The sequence below is a fragment of the Besnoitia besnoiti genome, chromosome VI (assembly GCF_002563875.1).
Source record: "Besnoitia besnoiti strain Bb-Ger1 chromosome VI, whole genome shotgun sequence".
Lineage (NCBI taxonomy): Eukaryota > Apicomplexa > Conoidasida > Eucoccidiorida > Sarcocystidae > Besnoitia > Besnoitia besnoiti.
In genome coordinates, this window is record NC_042361.1 from 3,942,747 (window position 1) to 3,968,541 (window position 25,795).

The following is a 25,795-nucleotide window of genomic DNA, read 5'->3' on the forward strand; positions in this document are numbered from 1 at the left end:
GGGACGCGTGGCTGCTAGTAGCTCAGAGCCGGACTCGCGTCTGTCAGCAGAGCGCTTACACCTAAGTGAGCTGTTGGACGATTCGCGACAGTGTCTGATAGAGTGCGCTTCCCCCCGGACGGCCCGGCGGCGGAGTGGCCGCGCAAGACGGCAGATTTGTCAGTTTTCTAGAGAGATGTCGCACCGCGGCGGCGCTTCTGGCGTCTCGTGTTTAGGGAGAACGAAGCAGCCGCAGCAGCAGTACGCAGCAGCAGGAATTCTGGCGCTGAATAACGAGCGGGGGCGTGGGCATGTCTCTCCCGCCCCCCCGCGGAGTCGCGGTTCGCCCCGAAGCGCCGTCACAGAGGGGCATCGGCGAAACACGCGACCAGGAAGCAAAGTCGCGCTAAAACGCGCTTCATGTTTTTTCACTGCGACGACGCCGCTGAAGTCGCTGAGTGCGTTTTCGGTTGCCGCGACAAGGACCTGCAGGGCGACATCCGGTTCTCTGGAACTCCGACAGCTCCCTAGCCACGTGCACGAGTTTGTGTCTCTGCGGCTGCAGGCCTCGGAATCAGTGTTTCGGAAACGGATCCTTCGTTCTTCCTGGCTCCGCGGTTTTCGAGGCGTTTCATCGTAGCCGAAACGCCTCTGCCGCCCTGCCCTTCCGGCGGCTGCCGCGTGTTAGGATAGGCTCGCCCGCGAGAGTGCTCAAAGCAACGCGAGAGAGAACGAAGAGGGATGACAGACACCGCGAAGCGAAGTGCAGGGGAAGGCGTCGCCCGAGTGGAACATTTTTATCCATCTCCACCTCCGTCCCTGATCTGTGCGGCAACGAGGTCGCTCAACCGACGTCCTGTCTCTCGGCTCTGTCGCCCGGCGGCGGCGCGGCTTCGCGAAGACGCAGGGTTCCCGCGGGCGGCACACGCGCCCGCTGAGCATAAAAAAAGCGCGAAATTCGAATGAAATGAACGAGGAGACACCCAACCGCGAATCTCTTGAGACCGCGGCTTGAGTTCGTGCGTAGAGCTCAGAGATGCGGACTCGCTCTCTTGCGTTAACTCGCACATGCAAGCTGGATCGCGGCAGCACGGTCGCCCAACAAGAGCTGTCTGCCACTCGTGAGTGGCTCCCTCGGTTTTTTCTTCGCTTCTCGATTCGCCCCTTCCTTCTTTCGTCCTCCGCAGGCCGCCGTTCTCCTGTTTCACTCGTCGCGCCGGCTCGCGTGCTGTGACAGCCCGCTGAGCCCCACAGTTCCCGCCGCTGCAGAGATCTGAAAAAAGCCTGGGCGCGCAGACGGCGGCGAAAGGGAGCGCAACGCGGGAAGCTGCTCCGCCCTCCGCCTGAAAGGAGCCTAGAGGGAGCGAGAGAGAGGAGGCGAGGAGAAGGCGCGACAGGGAGGAGGGCGCTTCTCCCCGGCGACACATATATACATCTCCCTCTGTTCTGCCTGGAGGCCCGCGCCCTCTCGCTCTCGCGTTAACCTCTCTCCATCCTCCAGGGCCTCCGCCGCCTATCTCTATGCTTGTCTCGACGTCGCCATTGCCTTCGCCGCGCGCTTTCTGCGCTCGCCAGCTTCCCGGGGAGCCCGCTCTCTCTCTCGTCGGTCTTGTCGCTCTGCTGTCTTCACCATGGCGCCCTCCGCCGCGGTCGCCTCCCACCACCTCTCTCTGTCGGCTTCGCTCTCAAAGAGCGCCGACTTCCGTCTCCGCTCCTCCCGCGCGGCCTGTTTGCTCAGAGGCGCTGCTGAGCGCCTGCAGACCTCTGGGGCGTCGGCTTGGCAGGCGCCGCTTGCGCCCCGAGCCCGCGGGCCGGGCTACCCCCAGAAGGGAGACACCTGTCTCCTTTCGCCACATCAGTCTCCTCTGGCACCGGTAGGCCCCTCCGCCGCTGGGCGCTGTCGACCGACGCGCCTCCGCGCCCCGGACCGGCCCTTCGCCGTGGCATCTGCAGCTGCTTCCCCAGGGCCCTGCAGCTCCATTTTTCGTCGTTTCTCGTCTTCTTTCGCGTCCTCTCCGCGCGCCTCTCCCTCTGTCCCGCGCGCGTTCTCCAGGGCTGTCCCAGCAGGGCAGGGAGTCTGGCGCTCTGCTTCGCCGGCGCCGCCGGCCTCAACCGCTCTCAGCCGCGCCACTGGCTCTCTGCTCCTTCCGTCCTGCTCGCTGCCTCGGGAGTTTTCTTCTTCCTCCTCTTCTCGCGCGGCCTCGCCGCCGGAGACTGAAGCAGAAGCCAGGGTCACCGATGGCGAAGGCGAACGCCTTCTGCCTTGGCGAACGGTGAGGCTGGCTTCTCTTTCTCCTCTCTGCCGGTTTGCTCCACTTCTCTGCCGTTTTTTGTTGCTTCTCGCGTCTATTCTCCCTCTTAACGGGGAGGGGGTGTCAGAATGCATTCCGTCGCCAAATGTGGGAGCTAGGTGATTGAGAGAGGACATACAAACAACAAACGACCTATTTTGGGCAGGACCATTTTTAACGCCACATGATAGGCTAAAAAGTGCCCTTCAGGGACGGTACGAGGCAGGCTAGTTGCGTGGTCAGGTGCAACGTGTTGCGATCTAACGCAGAGACTGCTTTTTTTCCTCGGCTGTCGACGTGTGACAGACGGCGCGTCGCCTGTTTGACTTTACACTTTCTCCCGCGGATCGCGCTCGGCTCGGTGCCATTCACCAAGAGGTAAAGGAACTCTCGTGTGCCGCTGTCTCTTCAGGGCCGTGTTGCTTCTTCGAAGGAACTCTCGTGTGCCGCAGTCTCTTCAGGGCCGTGTTGCTTCATCGAAGGAACTCTCGTGTGCCGCTGTCTCTTTAGGGCCTTGTTGCTTCATCGAAGGAACTCTCGTGTGCCGCTGTCTCTTTAAGGCCGTGTTGCTTTGTTTGTTTGTTTGTTGTTCGTCGCATCTCATCCTTTGTCTGACGCCTCGTGGGATGTTTCGTGCGCCTTCGCCTGTCTCCGTTGCGTGTGCTCTGCCCTCGTAGTTCCTTCGTTTTCTCTCCCTTCTGCGCGGTTGCATCTGCTCAGACGCGAGCTTGGCGTGTGCGTCTCTCCTCAGCTGATGGCCTGCCCCCTGGTGCGCGCGCAGATCTCCGAGGAGACGCGACTCGCGTGCTTCCATCCTCTGCCGGAGACGCCGCTGTGGCGAGCGGCACTCAACAAGTTGAGCGAGTAAGGCGAGTCCTCAGCAACGGACGCTGGGCGCGCGAAGGGTCGAACGCGCTGGAGGAAAAGAAAGACTTCGCACGTGACTTGGGTCATGGAGGCTGGCGCTGTTCGCTCTAGACGCCACTCGCAGCAAGACAGGAGCGCGACGCTGAGGGAGGGACTCAGGAGGCGAGGCGCGCGGCCTGGGAGTGAGACGGAAAAAGGGGAGTTTTATGTGTGTTTTGTTGTCCGCGCAGTACGCTCTTCTACAACGACACGATTCGCCACAGGGGCCGGATGCTTCTCAGCACCGTTCTGCCGCTCTACGCAGACAGAGGGCTCATGAAGACATGTGAGGCGTGCGAAATCTGGGGGAGGCCTCGCTAGCTTCGCGACGGCGAGGTGCTTCAAGTTGCACTCGCAGCTTCTGCGCGGCTCTTCAATGTCGTTCGTAGGGCCCTATTCGGGTCTGCCGTTTTTCTTTGACCCTCTACACACGTCCTTGGCCTTCAGCCTTCGCACCTCGACACCCGGGTCGGGCGAGCGGGGGACGAGGACAGTCCTTTCGGCTGGGAGGCCGTGCTGCTGCAGCGATGCGCAGTTCCGCGCTTTCTCTGGTTTTTTCTTGTGCGCAGATTTTGGAATCGCTGAGAACGACCTCTGCGGCCAGCTGTACTTCCTCGTCTTGCATGTCTGGCTTCTTCACCGCCGCCTCGTGGCTCTAGTAAGAAGGAAATGTTGGGCGCAACGACTGCTCTTGGGGGGTCACGCGGGCCCCGGCTAGAGCTGCTCGCAGGAGAGGAGCGGGCAGGAGGTGCCGCGAGCCCGCCACGACGAGGAGGGAGTCGAAAAGACTTTCCCCCGGCTGCCGCCGCTCAAACACACCCGCTTGTGACAGAAGACGCTCCTCTCTCCCGGAAAAAGAAGGTCTCCTAGCAATGCCGTAGCGGCGAAGCGCGTAAAAGGAACGGGGCTGGGCGCAGTGCCGCCCGTTATCTCTTTTCTGCGTTCCTGCCGCAGCACATCGGCGCACTTTTAACTGTCTTTGTCGCCGCGACTTCGCTTTTGCTAGTATCTACTAAGCGATTGCTCAGTTTCGTGGATTGTATTGGGGCTGCCGTCTGATTTTCGCGGCGTGCGACTCAGGCGTGTATGCTAATGTTGACACCGTCCGCATACTGTTTTTTCAGACCGGCGCTCTACTGTTTCTCGCAACTTTCGGTGAATTTGCCAGGCATTGGTCCTTGCACGAAATCGTTGTGCCCCCGTTCCCCCTTTGTTCCCTGACTGTGGAAAAGTATGCTTTAGCTTGTCCGTTTTCGGCGTGCAGCAAGACGAACTAACGCGAGATTCACTCTGGGAAGCAGTAGACGACGTCTACCGCGCCATTCTGTGCGAGGAGAAGGTAAATAGACGAGATAAGCTTTGCACGAAGTTCCACGAGAGAACAGGTTTTTTCCCCAGATTCAAAATGTACAATATTGCGAAATGTGGAAGAACGTTGTCTGGACATGGTCTCATAGCCGTGATGGAAGATAATCCGGAATTTCCCGACAGTTATATAGTTGTATATCTTCTGTTCGGAACGCTCCTGGGCATTTTAATTATTTTTTTATTTTAGTGGCGCGCACAGCGGAGAGCGCACGCACCTGCCAGGAAAAACAAGATAGTATTTTCCTTCAACTTTTCGCACTTTTCGTTCAGGTTAGTGAGATGCGCATCTCGTCGTATGTTCGGGAGATGCAGCGGACAGCCCTCGGCTTCTGCTTGGCGCTCGACGAGGCGTTTGACGAGGCGTGCTTCGCAGGGGAAGCTGCGCACAGGATTTGGTAGTAAGCCCAGACCCCGGTGGAAGCGAAAGGAATGAAAGGAGCTTGACGAAGCTTTGCCTTAACTGGAAACGTCAAGCAAAAGGAGACAGAGGAGCGCACTCGCAGAAACATGGAATACGTTTGGAGGGGGTTGGCACAGAGGCCTTGCCTGGGCGCGGGCCTACGCGAAGGGGTCTCCTGCGCCTCCTGTTGTCTCGGGAGCCCGTGCTCGACCCGTCGGGCATCGTTGCCGCTTGCGCGACTCCACCATGTACAGGCTTCTCACTAGCTGACGCCCTAGCGAGCGCCACAGAGCACAGGCGTCCCTCCCCCTGTGTCGTTTGCTTGGCGTCTGAACGCTTGCTGCGTCTATTTGCTTCGCGTTTCCTGAGCTGGCCTCTGGCGTGCTCCCGAGTCGCTAGTCTGCTTGCCGCCGGCGCGTACGCTCCGCACCCCACGGTTGCCTGCGCTGCCCTCGAGGTCGCTCTTGGGCTCCCATGCAGGCCCCTGCAATTCCTCTTTTACTTTCTAAGCGTGGCCGCGGTGCTGGGGGGTCGTCTCTCTGTCTCGGCTGGCAAGCGCCTCGGTGGCGTTTAGGGTTTAGGCGAGCGTGCCGCGCCTAGCGACTGTTCACGATTGCTGTGGTCCGGCTCGGCGCGGATTTCTCTCTAATTTCGTCTTTCCTCGTTCGCTGCGCTCGTTGGTTCAGCGTCGTGTACGGAGCTGACGACGCGAGCCGTTACGCACCGCACGTCCTCGACCTAACGGCGTATCTGCTAAGGACGGTGAGCGACACAGCCGCAACTCGCGCATATGTAGTCCTTTTCTCTTTTTTTGTCGTGCCCCAGAGATGGCGGCGCATCCCAGTCTCCCTTCCACCTGACGCACTTCCTTCGTTTCCAAGTTTTTCGCTATTTCGCGACCGTTCGACATGTGTGCAACCCGCGCGACGATGCCGCCGGGGTGTCTGACCGGCGTCGGCCCTCGCGCTTGAGAGTCTTTCTTTCGTCGAATTTCCACTCCTTTGGCTGTGTGCACTTTGAGAAGGGCTTCCGGCACCTGATTCTCTCTTTTCTCGTCCTTTCTGTTCGAAACAACTTCGGTTTTCCCAGCGCCGTGATGGCTAGCCATTCCCCCTCGGGGTGTCGCTTGCGGCGCTCTTGGCACGAGTGTGCGATTGCACGCGCGTTTTTCTCATCGCCTATCCGGCTCACTGCCTTGCGTCTGTGCTGCCTCAGAGCCAGTTCGTTGCGGACATTCCCGTCGACCTCCTTTACCGAGGAAGCTTCTCCTGGCCTCGCTGGCCGCCGCATATCGAAGGCTTGTCTGCGTTGGAACCCACGGAGGCAGGAGAGCAGAAAACGTTCTTCAAGAAAATGTGAGGGCGGAGAGAGGGCCGCCTAGATGTCTGAAATCGTTATCCGGCCTCCACGATTGTCTTTTCCACGAATTCTCGCTGGCCTTGTGCCCCCGCATCCTGCGAGCATGCCTGGGCTCTGCATTCCCATGCCCCTGCCTGTAGAGACATGCTGACCAGGTCCCCCCTCGCCTCTCTCCACGGCTGCCGCTTTGTCCGCCTTTGATTCACACGCTGCGCAAACCTCCAGGAGTCAGATCAGCCTTCGCGATAGTGTGAGGCGTCGAGAAGTCGCTCGAGTTGTGCGCGCACTCTGTCGGCTGCGTGTCCTCTTCGTTGTGGATTGGAGGGACGCGCCCATTGGCTTCTCGTGCGGGAGATAGGAAATTCAGGAGCGCCGAGAGAGTCTCGCCTTGCCGCTTCCTCCGTGCCCGTGCGTGTCCGTCGCTCGCCGAATCCCCCCAGAGTGCGGGGCGGCGCAGGCGATCGACGTAGTGCTTGCTGGCGAACCGGCGACCAGTGAGAGACGCGCGACATGCAGCCCTTTTCAATTGAATCGCGACAGGAAGGTTCATGCCGCAGACCAGGACGGTCTAGACTCACGAAGGTGTTGAGCTGAGCTTGGAGATGAAGTGCGAGCCCGCGCAGCTGAGAGTGCCGCGGGCGGGGCTCTTCGACTCGCCGACTCATTCACTGCGAAGACTGAAGAGCGGCACTTGTTCCACACGAAGCCCTCGGGCGCACTGCGGGAAACACACCCTCACAAAAGGCGAAACAGACGTTTCTCAGCGTATGGTGGGGTCTGTGCTCACAAAGACTGGGACTTCCGGCCCGCTCTCTCTCGGGAGACGCCGCTCATCCTCGAGTTGACGCCAAAGTGACTAGTTGTCGCACTTCACTCATTTCGAGCCGGCTGATCTACATGTGCACACGCGCGACGTGGGCGGCAAGCAAAGGGCGCATACCCCGGAGTCTGCCGCAGTTTGTCACACAGTGGGGGGGGCAGCGGGAGAATGCCGCGGGTCTGTTGCCTGCTGCCGTGTGGGCTGAAGTCGGCAGGCACTTTGCGCAGAGCGCACGTGAGATGCCGCACAACTCAACTGCTCGTGAAGAAAAATGGCGTCTCAGAGGAGCCGAGAAAGTCGCAGTCTCTGGGGAGGAAACGGCCGAGAATAAAGACATTTGAACTCACGTCCCAGACACCCCCCTCGAGCCGCCGGAGAGTGCCGGCGCGCTCACGGGAGCCCGTTGGCTGCAGCTCGTCGTCGCAGCGCTCCAGAGACAGGATGATATGTATTTGCGGGCGTAACTCACAGTCTGTTTGACGTCGCGCGCTGACGACAGGGACAGGGCCTCTAGATAGCGCCGGCACTCGGACCCGCATGAAATTTCGGTGTGTAGCCCTCCATCCACGGAGCACGGAAGTGCGAGCGAATCAGTCAGCAGAGCATCGTGCACGTCATCCCATCAACTTGCACTCAGAAACGTCTACAGGGAAATGCTCAACGAACTCCCAAGGGCTGAGCTAAACGAAGGAGTCACACTCCCGACTTCCCTCTGGAACTGACCGCTGTTGTCTCCTTCGTTGGTACCCTACAGCGCCGGCGCGCGAGGGGCGCCGAACCCGCTCGGCTTGCCTAAGCAGGGCACCGCGAACAAGGCAGTGCTGGCGGGTGAAGCAGACAAAGGGACGACCTGGACGACTCGTGTGTGTGGCTCTATAAGGGTTCCAGCGGGCACGTGAAGGACAGCAGCAGGAAACGGCGAATCGGTCCTCGAGCTGGCGCATGAACCATTAGCCGCACTTGGGTTGACAGGGTCTTCGTTCCGAGTGGAACCCGGGCGGCTCGCGCGCCGTAGCCCGCCGACCGTCGGTCCAGAGGCCTTTCCGAGGCTGCTGGAGCTCTCCTTGTTCTCCCGTTGATTTCGCGTGTTTCTTCACCCACCGCGAGCGCGTATTTGATTATCCTAGAACCCCGCCACTGCCGGTGGAAGAGGCTCCGTCCCTTTCGAGAGAAGCGTCCGATCCGCTCTCCCGACTGGGACCGGTGATACGCAACGCCGGCGTCTCCTCCCGTGCCCTGGAAAGGGTACCTACTGTTCGATCCTCGCTGGTTTTCCGTCCGCGTCTCTTCTCCTGACGCCTAAATTTCGACTAAGATTCCTCTTCTCGGGAAATCCGGGGTTTGTTTTCGTCTTTGCGCTGGTTTTCGAGTTCACCGCTCGGAGATACAACGTGGCGAGAGCATCGGAGGTTCGTCGCTCGTTGGTACGCAGGATGTCGCGACTTCCCAACGCGACTCAAGTGTGCTGTCTGTTTTCCGCTTGATTCCCTTTCGTCGCGCGTGTTTCGCACGCCCATCTTGCTTGCTTTTCCGGATTTCTCAGGGGGAATCTGAGCCACCGGTCTCGCCGCGAGGTGAAGTGAATATCGATGCGGCCCTGAGCCCGACGTAGTTCCCGGAACCGACTCCGTTTTTTCTGGAGCGGTAAACACGCGAGTAACCCCTGCCTGCAGTATTTTCGGCTGTTTTATTTTTCCTTCCCGTCTTTAGGGTTTGGCAGCCATGGCTTCGTTGCGCCGCGTGGCGCCGCTCGCCTGCGGCGCGGTGGTCGCCGTCGCGTTCGTATCGGCAGGCTTTTTTGCATGTGCGACGGGTTCATCTTCGGCCTCTTCGCCTCCAACCCCGCCTGGCTCCCCCACACTCTCTGAGTCGCCGACTCCCGACTTCCCGAGTGGAGGTGCTGCCTCGTCTGCCGCCTCGTTTGAGCCGCTTTTCCGCCTCGTGGCGCTCACGCCGTTCTCGTCGGTCGCCTTTCCCCAGGAGGGTCCTTTGCCCGTTCTGCGCGGCAGGCAGCCCATCGTGGCCGTCTTCTCAGTTCCAGTCGTTCCTCTAGGCGGCGCCCTGTTTCAGGAGGAGCCCTCCTCGCCGTCGCCGTCGAGTCACAGCAGCCGCAAGCCCCCCGAGGGATTCGTCGTCTCGACAAACAGCCATACAGAAACCGTCAGAGGGCGCGGCTACTGGGTGACGCCGAGTGCCTTTCGCTTCGACCCAGACGAGACCTGGCCTGCCGACCTCGCCGTGTCCGTACGCCTGAACGCCTTGCTCCGGTCTGCGAGTGGGCAGCCCCTGGCGCCGCTTCGCGTGGCAGAAAATGACGCGGAGGGCGAGACAGGCCGTGGAGCCGAAAGGGCGTCCGCGGGCGCCGTGGGGAGCTCGGAGTCGCTGGGTCACGAAGGCCTCGCGGCGGCGGCGCATGAGTCGTGGGTTTTTCGCATGCGCACCGAGTCTCTGAGTATCCGCCTCACCGCCGTCTCCTCGGCCCTCGCCGCCCGCATTACCGGCGGCCAGTGGCAGCCGCTCCTCTCCAACAGTCAAGACCCCACCGCGTCGCTCTTTGAGGTCCCTGAGGACGGCAAAGTAAAGATCCAGACGAGCTCGCCGATCTCCGTGAGCAAGCTGCGAGACAGCCCCTTGGTCGAACGCTTCCTCGCCGTCGGCAAGGAGCAGCGGGGGACGTTCGCCTTCGTTCCCTTCCACGTTCACACCTGCGCAGACGACGCAGCAGACGACGCAGACGATGCAGCGGACGACGCCGACGACCGCGAGGCGGAGGAGAAGGAACGGAGCTGGCGAGCCGCACACAACGAGGTTACTTGCTTGGAACTCACGTTTCCAGAGCAGCCGCTTCGCACGCGAAACGTGTACGAGGTCTTTGCAAAGAAGGGCGCCATGTAAGTCTACGCGTTCTCTATGTGGAGGAGACGTGCTTGAAAACTAGTAGCCTGTCGCCGTTTGTGGCGCCAGCGAGACTATGGTATAGCGGCGAAGAAACAGTGAAAACCGCGTCTGCACAACACCCTGACACAAGGCAAGACGTCCTCGCTTCTCGAAAACGTGGATATCGTCGGTGCGTTCCAGTGTCTCTTTGTTGGTCGTGTCTCCTGAACGCGTCTTCGTGCCTCGCCTGGTCTGAGGGGAGAACTGATGTTGTATGTTTTTCCAGTTTTCGCGGGACTTCGAGGACCGGCAGCGCGTCTTGTGAGTCTCCTCGCTCGTCGGATGTATGGAACGTCTTCGGAGAACACCTTTGGCAGAGGCTGTCCGTTGGAGCATGGTTTGGCGTTTCGACTTGTCTCCCTGTGTGACTGCAGCTATTCACCGCACAGCGGCCCTCTAGGCTACCTGGAGGACTCGTCGTCGTCTGCGCCTTCTGCACACTCGCTGGCGGTGTTGGCTTCCGCGGCGCTGGCGCAGTCGCCCGCTTTCATCAGCGAGGTGGAGTACGTCCCCGTGTCTTCGCCTTCGCGGGTGAGGAAGGGGCGAGGGCTTCTCACGGGTCCTCGCCCTTTCCACCTGTATCCGCTAAGTCGGCGCTCGGAGAAAACCAGCTTCCGCCGCCTTGAAGTCTTCCTCCCGCACAGCTTGGGCTTCAGCGGGGAGCAGGGCCGCACGGACGCACAGGCGCAGAAACAGGCGCGTGCGTCCGCTGCGGAGCCAGAGGCGGCAGCTGCGGAGAGGCCGGACCTCGACGTGTTGGCTGCCCAGCTGGCGCGGCGCATGACGCTGATTCACGTCAAGTCTGGCAAGGCGCTCTCGGTCGCGCACACGCTGAAGAACAGAGTCCACCTGGTGCTGACCTGCGGCGAACTGGAGCCGGAGCAGCAGTACAAGCTGGTAATTGTGGGCAACGAGGTGCCGGGAAGCGAAGCCTGGGGTCCGCTATTCGACGGTTTCGGGCTCCCGCTCGAGAGCAGCGAAATCGAGTTCTCCATGTCGCGACTGAGGCACAACTTCGAGCTGATATGGAGCCAAAGCACCGTGTGGATTCTGAACGACCGCGACCTCGCCGACAGCGAGGCGCGAGCGGCGGAAGCAGGGCCTGCTCGTGCCCCTGGCCAGGAGGACAGCGAAGCGGAGTGCAATCGCGGTGTGCCCCTCGCGGTCGTGACCGCTATGCGAGAGCCGAGAAACACCTCGTGGGGAGATGCAGAGGCCGCCAATCTCGAAGTGCACCCCCTGGGCGACTGCATACGTAGGGTCGACGCGAGCTGCATGGGCCGCATTCGCCCGCAGTTCGCCCACGTTGGAGGCACCCTCCGCCGCACGTAAGCGACACAGAGATAACGCGTCCCTAGGCGCACCGAACTCTGCGAAAACGGCCGCGCAGGATGGGCAAACCCTTCGGGGATGCCGAGCCTGTCGCTCGTCGGCATCAAGTGGTTGGTCAGCGCCCTAGGCGCGGTCGCGGCTGCATATGCGCTGGCGGTGCGCCGGGGTTCTAGAGTGCCTTTGGCTTCTCCAAATTTAATTCTTACATCATCTTCAAAATATATAAAAAATAATACTAGGTCTTAAATCTGTTAATCAGTTAATGTATTTCTAAAAGTAAACTTAGTTAAACCTTCGACAATTTCTTGACCACGGCCAGGTGTTTTAGATGCTATACGAGTAGTAAATAGAGTGTCAAGTAGATCTACATATAGCTGCGGCGTGTGCGCATTGTATGTTCATGCGCAGGCCCTAGTATGCAGATAAATCACATGTGCGTGGGCGCGAGTCCGCCGTGATATGCGTATGTGTGATAGTATCTGTGCTTTTTTGCTTTATCTGTTACTCAGCTTGAACCACGAGGCGTTCCACTTCAGCAGTGAAGAGGGCCTGACTTTTCCTGGCGCCGCGCCCTGGGCTGGTGCTTGTGTCGCGTCGAGTTCTTCGGCGTCGTCGCTCATCGTGCCTTTTCTCTCTCGTCTGTCCACGAACTCGCCGTACCTCTTGACGGTGCAGAGGAAGCATCACCGCTCCACGGGCACCGCGAAGGAGAAGGAGCTGGTTGGCGCTCTTTCGCTTTCCGTCTTCCACTCTGTGCACATTCAGCGCGAGACGAATCACCTGGTGGTGAACTTCCAAGTCCTCTCGCTCAAGACAGCCCGGCCGGTTGCAGGCGCGACGATTCAGGTCTACGCCTCGCCGCAGGACGCGAATCGCGCCCCGGCTCTGCTCCCCTGCGTCGAGGGCGATAAGCTGGACGGCGCCGATGAGAAGCGACTCCTCTGGATGGCGACAGCAGAGGCACACGAAGGCGCGAAGCGTGATGGAGTCTGCCAGGGTGTCAAAACAGACGCCAGTGGCTTTGCGACGTGGACCGCAACCGCCGGCACGATCGGCGACGACGTTGGCGACCTGTTCGCCACAGTCCTGGCGCCGGTCGATAAAGGGCCTGCTGGCCCCGGGCAGGCACCGGGAGAGGCGAAGGAGCCGCTGACGTATATCACTGAGCGGTTGACCGTGCCGTGGGACTTGTCTCGTCAAGCCCGGCGGAGATATGGGAGCCAGCACGGGATTTCTGACGACAGCGTCATCGCAGGGCATGACCACAGGTACACCGTCGCGCTGTCGGATATCCATTTCTTCGTCCTTGCTGACCGCAGTTCGTTTCGGCCGGGCGACACAGTGTCTGTGCAGGGGCTCTTGTCAGTCGTCGACCGGTCTGTGTGCGGCTTCGAGGGGTCCTGTCTGCTCCACCAAGCCTTGCGCGTGAGACCCGAGAGGCTGAAACTGCTTCTTGGCGCGCAGTGGATGACGCAGGCGTACGCCACAGGCGAGCACGGAGGGGGGCGTTTCTTGCCGTCGCCGCGAGGCATTCACGAAGGAGGCTACGACGGAAACCAGCAGCGCCGGTGCAGTGTGCGCATTGTGTCTCTCAACCACTTTGGAGCGTTCGAGACTTCGCTCGAGGTTCCGCTGGACGCCGAGCTGGGCAGCACGAGCTTCTTCGAGTACCGCCTCTTCAAAGGCGGAGACGTAGACGAAAAAGCGATCCTCGAGGCGAATCTGTGTCCGGAGGCGTGGTACCGCATCGAGGGCGGACGCAAGCTCCGCTCAGTCTACCCGGCCGGCGCAATTCACCTCCAGGTCGAGAACCCGCGGCCCCCTTCTGTCATTGTCGCGCCGCTGCAGCTTCCTCCCGTTGCGGCGCCCGCGGAGTCGTTCGCTGTGTCCGGCTCTCTGACGACGTACGGCGGCCTGCCAGTTCAGGACCACCGCGTCGAGATCCGCCTGCGCTTCAGCCTCAGCTTGGGGCAGCTGTCGCTGCAAAGCGGGCGCGCGACAGAGCCTTGGGCGCCTGCCGGCGCCTGCAAGTTCGTCATCCGGACGGAGCAGCGCGACCTCAAGGTGGTGACGAAGGGCGCGCTGGCAGACGGCGATGACGTGGAACTGCAAGCCTACATCCGAACGGACGAGACGGGGCATTTTTCTCTTCGCGTGGATCTTGGGCAGCTGACGGTGTCGCCGCCTGCGTCGCGCCTCGAGCCGTCGAGCGCGCACCCTGCGTCCCCGCTCCTGTGGGAAGAGGGCACCGAGATTTCGGTCACAGTGCGCGTCACAGGGCTGACGGGCGAGGTGCTGCCGCCGCAGACCGCCACACTTGTCGTCGCGTCGTCTGAGCTCGCGCTGGAGCGCAAGCTGGCCTTGTCCGTCACGCCCGTCTTGCCCGGCGTCCCCTTCTCGGTGACGGCAGACACAAAGCCGTATCCGAGAGTGGACAAGGATGCGTCTCTGCCGGTGGGGAGCACCATCGCTGTGACGGTGCTGCGCGTGGACCCGAGCCGCCCAGTCGGCTACTCGTGGGAGGCGCAGGCGAGTCACTGGGAGTCTTGGAATCCCGACGCAGGCCTCGCCCCATGCCGGCCCTCGCTCTTTTCGACCGCGTCTGCTGGCCGCGACGAGGGCGACAGCGTCGACGCGCCGCGCTTGTTTGAAGGCAGCGCGGGCGAGCGCATGCAGGCAGAAGACAAGGAGGTTGCGAAGGCGTTCCTGGACGGCAGCGTCGACCTCAAAGCCTTCGTCAAAGAGCGTGGAGGGCGGTTTTCGTTCCTGAAGACTTGCCGCGGCGTGGGCGGTCAGCTGCAGTGCCCTGTCACCATCCCTCTGGATGCCGCGCAGTACATCTTCGTGACGACTCTCCAGCTGCCCAGTGGCAAGAGTGTGCGGAACTGCGAATATTTCCTTCCGACGGCTGGCAACCTCTTGGCTCGCGCCCTCGAGCCGAAACTGCGTCTGGACAAGCCCGAGGTCGCCCACGGGGAGGTCGCGCATCTGGTGCTGCCAGCGGTCTTCCGCGAGGGGTCGGCGATCCGGCCGACTGTCGCCGGCGACGCTGCGGCAGCCACGGCAGGCCGCGAAGAGGGATCTTCGAGCGCGACCGCGGCTTTGCACGGCTCCCTGTCGATTTGGTGGCAGACGGCCTCGAACGAAAGGTCTTTCTTTTCCGTTCCCCTGGATGCAGCCACAGACGAAATCGTCGTGCCGATAGGTCGGGTTCCAAACGACTGTCCGCCTTCCTGCTCGATGCGCGTCATTTTCGTCCCGCCGCTCTCACAAACCGCACTGCCTGTCACTCAGGTTGACACATCCACGAACTTACTCTTCCCCGCCGAGACCCGGTACCCGATAGAGCGGCAAGCAGCAGCCAAGTACGGCCCCTTCTTCGTAGATGAAACGCTGACGGTGGCTGTGCGACACGCGGCTTCCGCCTTCAGCATTCCTGAGGACGCATTCTGTGTGGACGTCGCGCCAAAGAAGGAGAAAGCTGCCAAGAAGCCGAAGCGAGGATCGCCCGCCGCAGGCCTTGGGGGGGGCGACCCCAAGTTGCTGCCGGGGGAGGAAGCACTCGTGACCGTCACACTGTCGAAAGAGGTCTTGGAGGAAACGGTCGCCAAATCGCCTCTCTTCTCGTCAGACTCTGGGCGTGGCAAGATGCACAAGCATTTCCGCGCCTTTGCGCTCGTTGCTGTCATCGATAAACGCTACTTTGACTTAGGGCCTGTCAGCTTCCCTGAGGTCGAGGCCGAACTCCAAAGAGCGGTGGAGAGCCAATCAGATCGCCACGGGGTCGCATCGTCACTTTCAGCGGCGACCTCGCTCTCGACTTACCTCTATCTCTTCCGCTTCATCCACGCCGCGAAGCTGAATGACCCGTGGATCACCGACTTCCACTGGCCGTCGGCGGGCATCGTGCGAGGCGTCAGAGAGCTGACTGCCCCCTGGGCAGCGTGGACGAAGACAGTGGAGAGATTTCTCCTCGGGCGCAGGTCGGCTATTACAGGCACCTTCTCGCGCCTCGCTGGTGGGGGGTCGGTGACAGATGGCGTGTTTCTGGCTATGGAGTCTGCGGCGAGTGCACAGCCTGTTGCGATGGCCTTGACTGCAGCCCCACGAATGGCAAAGCACGTGGCGGGGACGCGGCAAGAAATAGCCGCGGACTCGGGGGCAGTAGGCATGGCTGCAGAGAGCTCTTCGGCGGTGACCTCTGCCAAGCTGCTGAGTTCAGACACCCCTGTCCTCTTGTGGCAAGGCGTTGAGCTGCACGAAGGCGGCGCCGGGGAGGCGGCGTTGACGGGGTCGTTCTCCTTCTCCGTGCCGAACGATTCGAACCAGTACCTTGTGAGGAGTCAGCTCGTGGTGACCATGGCGGAAAGGGAGCCGTTTTCGATTCCCGCCTTCTTTGGGCGGCTGTGGCGCCGGTCGCCCGAGTCGAAGCCGAGTCGTGTGCTGTACGCCAAATTCGAGAAAGAGGTCGTGGCGAAGAAGCTGCTCAAGTTGGCTCCCTTCCGACCCTCGCTGCTTCGCAAAGGGGACATTGCGCAGGTCGGCGCGATCCTCCACGTCGACGAGAGCCTCGTGCAGGAGGGCAGCGAGGTCGTCGTCTACCTCTGGTTGCCGCACAGAGGCGAAACCGCGGAGACCGGCCACAAACGTCGAGTCAAACTCGACAAGACGGCTGTGCCTGTCACGCGGGCCATCCACGCGGACGACAGCTCCCTAGTCAGTGGCAGCCGCGCGCTGGAGGTCAAGTGCTTCGCCCACCTTGCGGCGAACGCCTCCGTCGCTCACGGCGTCGCCTTTTCGATCCCTGTCACGCCCATTGCGCCGCGCCTGTCGCTCTCCAGCATTTGGCCGATTCTCGCGTCCCACGCTCCCCGGGACGCCGCAGAGAAGCGTCTGTCCCTCGCGGCCGCGGATGACGCAGAGGCGTGGGCATCGGTTGTCGAAGGCGTTGAGTTGCCGCTCCCAGTGATTGCAGGCGTCGGCGGCCTCTCCGCCTCCGTTGGTCTCGGCTACGGGCCAGTTCTGCTTGCGAAGATCCAGCGCTTCCTCTACGCGGAAGTCTGCCGCTTCGTCCCTGCAGAGGAAGCGTACCAGGATCTTCTCAAGTCGCACGGAGAGACCGTCGCGGCTGGGAGACGGGGCGCCAGGGACACCGTCTTCTGCACGTGCTGCCGGGAGGCACTGCCCTCTGCGGCCTTCTCACCCTTCGTCGAGCGCGGAGGCCCGAGCTTGTCGTCCCTCGTCCTCGCAGTCTTGGCGCGGCAGACTGTGGCCGTTCTGGGGCTCCAGGTGCCGGGCGAGCTCGCTGCATGCGCGGCGTTTGCGGAGAAGAGAGTCGAGGATTACGTGCCACAGGACGCGGAGCTTTTCAAGCGTCTCGGCTTCCTCCCGTGGCCCGCGAAGGAGTACCGCGGAACACTCACACATCAGTTGGACCCCGATGTGGATCTCAATCTGCTTGTGCTTCTCGCTGGACTGCGCCGGGCTTCTCACGCTTTTAATCCGTACCTCGCCTCCGTAAAAAACACGATTCTCTCGTTCCTTCAGGACATGGAGTCGCGCTTCATCGCGTCTGCGAGCAGGGATCTTCCTCCGTTCAACGAAGGACACGAACCTCGCCCGACTTCTTACGCGGCGGCGTCTTCGATTGCAGTGGCGCCGATGCCAGCCCTGCCGCTGTCGCTGCCGCCCGCGGCGGCAGAAACGCACCCGACGCAGGCGGACGTGAGTTCCGAAGTCGATTTCTCGTCGTTTTTGTCGTTCGTGGGGCCGGATCTCGTCGCGCGAATTCGTCTTGTCTTCGGATGTGAGACCCCGCTCAAACTGGCCAACGCCAAGGCGGAGGAAGCTCTTTCTTTTCCGAGTCTGCTTCGGTGGGCGTCGGCTGACGAAGCAATGCCAAGAAGCGGAGATAGAGAAGGGAAACTGCTGACGCACGAAGAAGGTCTCTATTCTCCGCACATGCTCTGGGCCTTTGTTGCGGGCCTCGCTCATCCTGAAGAGAAAGCGGCAGCTGAGCTTCTTTCACGGGCGCGGACTCTTCTTGAGCAATCTCTCAACTTCTTTCGAATTCTCCCAGAGTCGTCTGCTTACCTTACGGAGTTGCCTGGCAGTTCTGTCGCCGCGAGTGACGCACACCATGCCTTGCTCATAATCGTGGCGAGCGTCGTCCTGGCAGCGAGCAGCGGGACGTCCCCTCGTTCAGCGCAGAGTACGCTTCGGGGGCGATCGTCTCCGCCCCTGCGGACGCAGCGCGTGGATCAGTTAACTGATGCAGACATTGCTCAGATGTTTTCGAAGCTTCTCCTTTACCTGGCGCGTGGCGGAAAGAGGGGGCGAATGGGTTTGCGGAGTGGAGTGACTCCGTGGAACTTCATCCCCTTTCGGGACGCATGGAGCGATTTCCTTGTTATGGACGCCTTTGCCAGCTGGGACAAGGCCACGAAGAATGATCGCGCCGACATGGCTGTGTCTGTGCAGCTTGCCACCGCGGGGACGCGGGATGAACTGACCAACGAGGGGGTCAGGAAACCCTTCTCTCCCACGCTGCCCCTTTTACAGGGACGCTTGAGCACCAGGGAAGGCGAAACGTTGCTCGAGACGAAGCTGGGCTGGACTGAGCTGGAGGAGTCGCATTTGCTTACGGGAGAGAGCGTATCTTTCGTGTCCTCTGGAGCGCGGCCCGGCAGTGAGAAGTCAGACCACGACCAAGGCGCGTGCTGTTCGTCCTGGGAAGGAAAAGTCCGTGTCAATGTCAAGGGCGAAGGTATGGCGTTGGTTGCCATAGGCATGGATTTCATTTCTGACCGCGACCGTGTTCTTCCCACGTTCACCGGCGCCCTCGTGCAGAAGGAATTCTTCGCCTTCGATTCTGCAAGCCAGAAATGTGGGACGACGCCCGTTGTCAGCGCCGTGAGAGGACAGAGGATCTGCGTCTCTATCAGGGTCACGCTCAAAGACGAGCTCAGGTAATAAAACAGGAAAAGCGGCATGGGATGGATGACGTATAGGAAAAGGCGTGCTGCGGTGGACCTGGTTGACGGCCTGCGTCACTAAGGAAAGTGCCCACCTACCTCTCCCTTGTCTGCTGCACATATGCATGTCCCTCGTGTCTCTGGTGCACACGCTTGTCGGTGCGAAGAGACGTATGTCGGCTCCGGATTGTTCTATGCTTACACTAAATCAACATTCACGATGACTACGGTAACCAGGCAAACATGGTTACCGTGATACAAAAATGCAACAGTTTTAGCTGTATGCGACGAGGCATATCCCTGTTTCTCTATTCGCGTGCCTGTGTGGTTGCCCAGCGAGAGATCTGGCAACACAGGAGACGACAACACACCGAAGATGTCCTGAAAGCAGGTTGTCGAATGTTGGGACGGAAGTCTCAGAAACGCTTGGGTATATGTACGAAAAGCAGCATGTGTGTGTATGCGTTTTGTTCTGCGTTTCTCCGTCTGCCACACAGGGACGTGATTGTGCGCGACTTGTTGCCTGCTGGTCTGGAGCTCTCCTCTCGCGACCCATCAATGCTGCCTAACGCGCTGGTTGAAAACGCGCCTCTTCCTTTGCTGCATGCAAAGCGTCTGCATGCGGCGGACCGGAGTACTATAGCGGCCCAAGCGGTTCCCTCCTGGTCGTATTTCCCTTCATGCACGACTCGGCTCTTGGGCAACGCTGTCGAGTGGAAGTGTCCATTCATGAGGCCGGGCACTCACGCCATGCGAGTCATCGGAATTGCGACGACGAGCGGGTTTTTCGCGGTTCCGATGGCTACGGTTGAAATAGCAACAACAGGAAAAGGCGTCCAGACGGGAACGGAGGCACTTTCCTGGCGCAGACAGGAAGGGAATGAGTTCACCTTGCTCGGCGCCAGCGGGGCAGCCAAGACGGCGTTCGCCATCGTCGACGGAGACAGTGGCAGCGCCGTAACGGGAAAGGACGCTTTCAGAGAGGCAGGGCTCCTACCGGTAAGCCGCACTGCAGCGACAACGAACAAGGGTAACGCACAGATCCGGATTAAACAGGAGATATCGAAGGCAGTTTGTCCTACGCGTCTGAGGCAGCACAGGGGCCTGTTCACGAATATCTCTGCTCGCGACATGCGCTGCCCGGAAGATAGCTCGAACCAGCTAAACTGGTGGCGGATTTGCACGGTTCACCTGGCTAGAGAAGGCTAATGGCAGACGTCAAGAGAAATCAGGGCGCGTATCAACGAGACACAGATTAGTTAGTATAGCTGCATATACCCCAGTCTGCACAGTTCGAGAGGCGAAGCCATGGACAGGGCCGATGCCTGTTAAACGTGTGGTGTGGTCTGTCTTACGCGCTGTGGCCGCTATCATTCAAAACACAATAGTAGATTCACGAAAAGGTGCCTCACGTCACTCGTGATGCACCGAAGATACCTTCGGAGGGGGGAGCATGGAAAAGGTAGGCGAGTGCTGCTCTGTGAATGGCATCTCGCTGGGCCCAGTACCCCCCGACGGCAGCGTACCATGCAGTGCGCCATGTCTCGATTCGTTTACTTGCCCTTGTGCAGAGTGTTTTTTCTCTTTCTGGTATGTGTGCCGCCCGACGGCAGTGTACCATGCAGTGCGCCATGTCTCAATTCCTTTGCTTGCCCTTGTGCAGTGTTTTTTCTCTTTCCGGTATGTGTGTGTCTCAGCCACCCGCGTGGCTCATGGGCAGCGCGCCCAAAGGCTGCGGAGTCTGCCCGCCAGAGACTGTCTGTTCGCCCGCTCTTGGAAGGTGCATTTCTTAAACACGCCGGTCATTGACCGTGAGAGCTGCAGAGGATAACTGATGAAAGAGTGGAAGGCATGGGTAGGCCGACGCAACGCCAAAGGCCCAACACGATTATGTAGAATGTGAGGCCTGCTTTCATCATGGGGTGGCGTCTGGGGACTATGCGTGCTGGTGGGTAGGTCGCCTGGGACTAACATTTTTCGCGCACCCAGTGTGGGTAGCTGTATTTTTTCACACCGAAGGGACGGGAACGGGGGGGCGGTAGAGGCCTTCTGTACGGCGGTGTCCAGTTGTTTGCAGGTAGAACGACCGTAGAGAATTGGTGGCGCAATAAGTGGGAACGGGGGGTCACGGCCGAACAAGCTACCGGCAAGTGTCAGCCAGTGGGGCATCTCTCGCGCAGGAGTTCCGCGTCTAGTGTTTTTTTTTTTTCGGCAGTTGGGTTTATGGCGAGGGAGCAGATCGATGGTTTAGCTGGTGGAGGTGCGGCGAACGGAAGGGCGTTGTGTTTCATGAGAAATGGAGGTAGAAGTGAGGACTGCGTTCTTCTACAGGGTTCGCCGCGGCGACGGCAGCGTGTGAGCTGTATCTCACGTGCTGTAGGTCATCGGCTAGTCTGGTATTGGTGAGAAATGTTGCACATGCATATTCATGCGTTGAGCGCTTACGTCGGTAACAAACGTAGACGTATTCACAGCTGTTTATATGAACCCTTCTTATACAGGGTTGATTATTGCCGTGACTCGTGCGACTGGTATAAATAGTGCGCAACACCCGTTGGGGATTTCTGTCGACATCGCATATGACCTAAAACGTACCAGTCAGGTACGGTGTAAAGCAGAGTTGCACTCCGCTTCGCCGGAAGGGGATTGCCCACGGGCGATAACTCGGTAGGAATCCGCCTTTTTGAAGACGTAGCTCACTTTGCTCCCGAACAGATGCTGTGGGGCGGTCTGGGATCACCGCTAGCGCTGCGCGTCTGTTCGCCGCGTCACTGCGCGACCATCGACAGTTATAAACTTTAAACCACAAAACCCTAAACCCGGTCACTGCGGGATACGAGACGAAACAGCAGGAAGGCTATCCTGATCCGGCCACGGACGTGACGCGCCCCAGACCCTCTTCGGGTTCAGGAATCACAACGGCGTCAGTGGCTCACGCCGCCCCGCCCCCTGGCATCGTACACAGCAGAGCCGGAAGCGGCTGGGAGGCGGGACTTCGTGCACAAGGGAAAAACCCCTCCGGCTGCCTGGCGTCCGCGGATGTGCCTCCATCATCCAGGTACAGCGGTTGGGCTGCCCTCTTGCCCGTCCAGCTGCGGAGTTGATTCGGCTGGGCGCTGCAAGCAGCTGAACTATCCTTCGGAGAAATTGACGCAGTGCAATAGAAACTGGCGACATGAGCACTAGCGGAAGTGCAGGCGGCGTAGCTCCCTGTTCTGGCGTTTGACATGTGAAGCCCTTTACTGTGGCGGCGGAAGTAAGGCATAATTCCTCGACGTTCTGCGTGTGGCGGTGTGAATCGCACTGGGAGAAGCGACACTGATTTCATGTATGATTTGTGGGCGCCACTCAGTGACCCCGTCACCATCTGAAGCTCCGTTAAGCAGAGACCGCCACAGGGGAAAATATTTCGTTTTAATCGCTGCTAGCACGAGTTCTGCTGTTGGAAGATCGTAAAAGTGAGTATGTGTAGGCGGTATGGAATGACACCAGTCCGGTCGTCGAAAACCCCCTAGACATGTGAGCTGTTCAGAAGCGGAAACTCTAGCGGGACTCCACTTCTGTTCGCCCCTTGCAACGCGTGCCCTTGCTGCCCGCTCTCAACCCTCTGGTAAACAGTGCGTCTACTACTACTGCTGAGTATTTATTCACGTTAGTGACGTGACGAACAGAGGATCTGTCGTCGTTGTACTCTGCAGCAAGAGAAAAGATGTACTGTCATGCTGTGCCCTTCCTGTTTAGTGGGCACGCGCTCCGCTTCCCAGCCGCACCCGTCGAGTCAGTGTCCAACCGAGAGCGGTAGCTCCAATCTGGGGCCTGCCTCCGTCTGGCTCCGATCTGGGTTCTGCCTTTGTCTCGTACAGCCCCACACCGGCATCAGCTGTTATCGAGGCCGGCTCGGTTTTTGTGACGCAGTGCCCCAGCACCAGTGTGGACGTCTCGGCGCTTGCCCGCCCGGGAAGGGAAAAACCGAAGTCTCTTCCACGAAATGGCCGCATTCGCTCTGCGGCTCTGGCACGGGAATGGAGTCCCACGTCACTGCGAGACGGCCTTCGCTGTGCACTGGCTGCGCGCTGCAGTCGCACCGGTGACCTAGGGGCAGCGCGCGAATCATCCGGTGGAACTCGCCTTCGCTATCTCTTTACCTGATATTGCAGACAGTGTCCCTGTCTTTCTCGCCTATTAGCTGCGCCTTAAAAAACACCAGGCAAATATGGAGCACCGTCCCGCAGGAGACATGTCTCCTTTGCGGGTCCCTCGGGAGGGGCAGTGACGTTTTCGTCACGGCGTCTCCGCCCAAGAGGGCATGGGGAGCTGCGCCGCCGTCAGGCAGCCCATGTAAGCTGCCTCATCCGGTATCGAGAAACACCACTATTGGAGTGTCAGACTCGCGCAGCCGTTTGGGAGCGCCCTTGTCGCATGAATGCATCAACAAACGTTTTCCACCGGTGAAACTGACGACCAGTCAGTGTACGAGGAGCCGGGAAACAGGGCTTGGGTTTGAGGGGGCCTTCGCTTCTTCGTGTGGACGTAGGCCTTGGCCGCACCGACGTTGCTGCCCGCCTGTTCAGTTTCGCGACGAGCGACCGCGTCCGCGTCCGCCATAAGGTACCAAGACTGCCGGAGGCCGACCCACCTTGCAGCTCTTGTTCATTTTTCGGTGGCGTTCTCTGCAGACACTCCAGCCGCCTGTCTGACCATGTGGCGTATGTGAGCAAACCTATTTAGGCGAACCTGGCCAGTGAACTGCGGCCTCGGCGACGCGAGGGAAGAAGCCTGGTGAACGGAGGGCTGGCGAGCCCAGGTACAGACGGGTTCCTAATCCTTCACCAGTAGCTTTCGCACACCACCGCATTCTTGTTCGAGCAAACTTTTGTTTGAGTATTTCCACCTGCGAACCTTGTTTATTTGCTCCGTTCTGTGGTGGCCCCCGATTTCCTCCATGGTACTGCGGCCTCTCCTTTCCATGCTTCTCGCCGGACAGTGACGCGCAGCTTTCCCCTCGCTGCTCGCCTGTATCCCGTCCCAGTTTCGCTGACCCCATAAAACACATTTATCTCTCTACGTGACAGTCGCAGGAGAGACAAACGTAAGGGTCAAAGCAGGATAGCTCTACCTCATCGACGCCCCTGTGATTAAGGCTGCCGTTGTCGTCGACGCTGCGCGAGTTCTCCGTCAGAAGCTGTCAACGCGTAGTGCCCAGAAGTCCATTTCTGGGCAGTGGGACCTCCCGGTCGGCTGCGAAAGTGCGGCGCTATCGCACGGTAGCACCGTTGACAAGAAGTATACTTCGCGGATCACCGACCTCCATCCGCACCCGGAGGTAATCGACTGCTTACGGCCGATATATCTCATTCTGCACCTCAATACTCTGCATCCGAACAGTCAACTTTGTCACTCGAGGCGGTTGCCGTGGGTCCTCGGGACGGATATGCGCAGTTACGGAAGAACTCTCCAACTACCCCTCTCCGACAGCCCCCGAAGGTTCGCCGCAGCTTGTAAACTGGGTGGCCACTTCGGTCATCGGAAAGACGCAGAGAGTATTTGCATGGCTGAAAATTGGCGATTCTGTAGTTAGCCTTGGACTGTTTTGTGCGTCCTCCTCCGCAATTCCGCGGGCTATATCTGGAGCGACTAGGGCATGGTTACCTACAGCGGCGCTCTGTGTGTTGTGTTCACCGACTGCGGCAGTTGATAGCTGGGGGGTATTGGTCGCTGCTTAGCGGCCTGCAGCCCCAAACCTGTTCCGGCACATATCCGCCTGAAGCATAACGCAGTATTGGCCAGGCTCGGCCCCGTGGCAGTGAAAGTTGGGCCTCGCACGCCTTGTCGGCCGACGCTGACTTCTCGAGCGCTGCCTTTGATTTGCTTGGAGGACCCCGCCCTGGTAATGCATGAACGAAGCCACGCTGGTGGAGGGTGGAGTCGTCTTCATGGAGCTAGCAAACCGCTCGCCTTTCCGACGTCAGAACGAGCGGCTCCCGCGAAGGCTGGTGGGGTCCCTTCGAGCTGTCCATCACCCGTCAATTCGTCTCCATCCAAGGAAAAGGATGATGAGGGACACGTGCGAAAGCCGACGGCGGTCGCACACAGGGTTGCTGATGGAAACGACATAAAAATGAAAAGTGAGTAGAGCTCGCACGTACGAAACCGAAAGTCGAGGGCGTGTGCTTTGATCGCTCTTTCAGACGCTGGGTGGCTAAGAGAGAGGGGTAAAGAAAGTGTATTCCCCCGTGTATGAATACGGTTTCGACCGCGCATACGAGCTTGCCGTACGCACCCGGGAAGGGCTGGAGGTCGACACATCTGCCGAAGCGCGTCCCGCGTGTTCGGGGTCGCCTTGGCTACCCGGACATACAGGGTCATGTTGCGTCTCGGGAGCAGACAAAAATCCCCTAGAGCAACAGCATCTCAGCCTTTCGCCGCCAAGCTTAGCGCGTGCACGAGTCGGCGTATCAGACGGACAAGACGACCGCATAGAGCCGGTAGAAACTGACGCAGCAATTGTCAGGGAAGATTGCCTGCCGAGAAGTGTAGGACTGCAGAGGACACCCGAGCGGTGTGCCTAGCATACGATTCGGGGGACAACGTCTGCAGGCGAGCTAAGCGGCAGCTCGGGAGAGAGAATTCAGGACCGCCCCAGCGTTAGCAGTTCACGACACAGGATCCGAAGGACTTGTGTGAGTTGCGCCAGCGGTGGAGTTTACAAGACGGGAGCTGCTGCCGCGACTTGGGCTGACGTGAAGCAATTGTGTGTGTGGGGAGTTCGGCAGTTGACTGGATTTCCGCACGGGGATGGACCTGCCGTTTGCATCGATATAGCTAGAGATAGCCAGTGTCGTTGCTTGATTCTCGGTTTCTTCTGAGAGGCTAGCTGGTGTTGTGCTTCCGCACAGTGTGGCGTCAAGCAGGCAGTAAGCTGCACCATCTGCCTTTGTGCGAATAAACAAAAAACTTGCGCCGGCCAATCAGGCCGTCAGTTCCCAAAACAAGGGCTTACTCCCGAGATAGACCTGCGTCCCTCCGTGGGTTCCGCCTCTGCAGAGGGCCCTCAATGTGAATTCTCTGCATAGGTAGCCGTCCCCGATGATACATTCGTCATGTGCTTTTTCTTCAGGTAAGAGATACAAAGTCCCAGCCGCAAGGGAATTGTCTGCAGACCCGGACATGTGCCCCCGGTGGAGAGATCTCACCTATCGCGACTGATGCAAGCGCCGCAGATGGAAGGGAATTTTTGGCAAGCCCGGTGATATCGCTAGCCGTTTTCTCCTTGAACCACGTCGACGTTGATGACCCAGAAGCTGTGGGTGCCCAATATGGGGAGACGGTGCGAGACGCTGGCGTTTCTGGTTTTCCCGTAGTGTCTCCGTTCAGCAATACCTACGTAACGAGTGAGTCTGCTAGTACTTGGGAAACTATGCAGTCTTCT

General features: G+C 59.8%; 3 protein-coding genes across 3 annotated transcripts; 2 read left to right on the plus strand and 1 right to left on the minus strand.

The window, feature by feature from the left end:
• Positions 1–1,834: 1,834 nt before the first annotated feature.
• On the minus strand, positions 1,835–2,365 carry BESB_069600 (uncharacterized protein; the record flags this gene model as incomplete). The annotated part of the gene is made up of 1 exon (XM_029365353.1): positions 1,835–2,365. One exon carries the CDS (start codon positions 2,363–2,365, stop codon positions 1,835–1,837), a length of 531 nt encoding a protein of 176 aa, XP_029218936.1.
• Positions 2,366–3,024: 659 nt separating this feature from the next.
• Positions 3,025–6,303, plus strand: BESB_069610 (uncharacterized protein; the record flags this gene model as incomplete). The annotated part of the gene is made up of 7 exons (XM_029365354.1): positions 3,025–3,134; positions 3,368–3,462; positions 3,746–3,834; positions 4,441–4,515; positions 4,815–4,942; positions 5,631–5,706; positions 6,160–6,303. The coding sequence occupies 7 exons, from the start codon at positions 3,025–3,027 to the stop codon at positions 6,301–6,303; spliced, it is 717 nt and encodes a 238-aa protein (XP_029218937.1).
• Positions 6,304–8,845: 2,542 nt separating this feature from the next.
• Positions 8,846–20,159, plus strand: BESB_069620 (uncharacterized protein; the record flags this gene model as incomplete). Its single annotated transcript, XM_029365355.1, has 5 exons — positions 8,846–10,014; positions 10,435–11,388; positions 11,902–18,360; positions 18,864–19,365; positions 20,064–20,159. The coding sequence occupies 5 exons, from the start codon at positions 8,846–8,848 to the stop codon at positions 20,157–20,159; spliced, it is 9,180 nt and encodes a 3,059-aa protein (XP_029218938.1).
• Between the last annotated feature and the right edge of the window lie 5,636 nt (positions 20,160–25,795).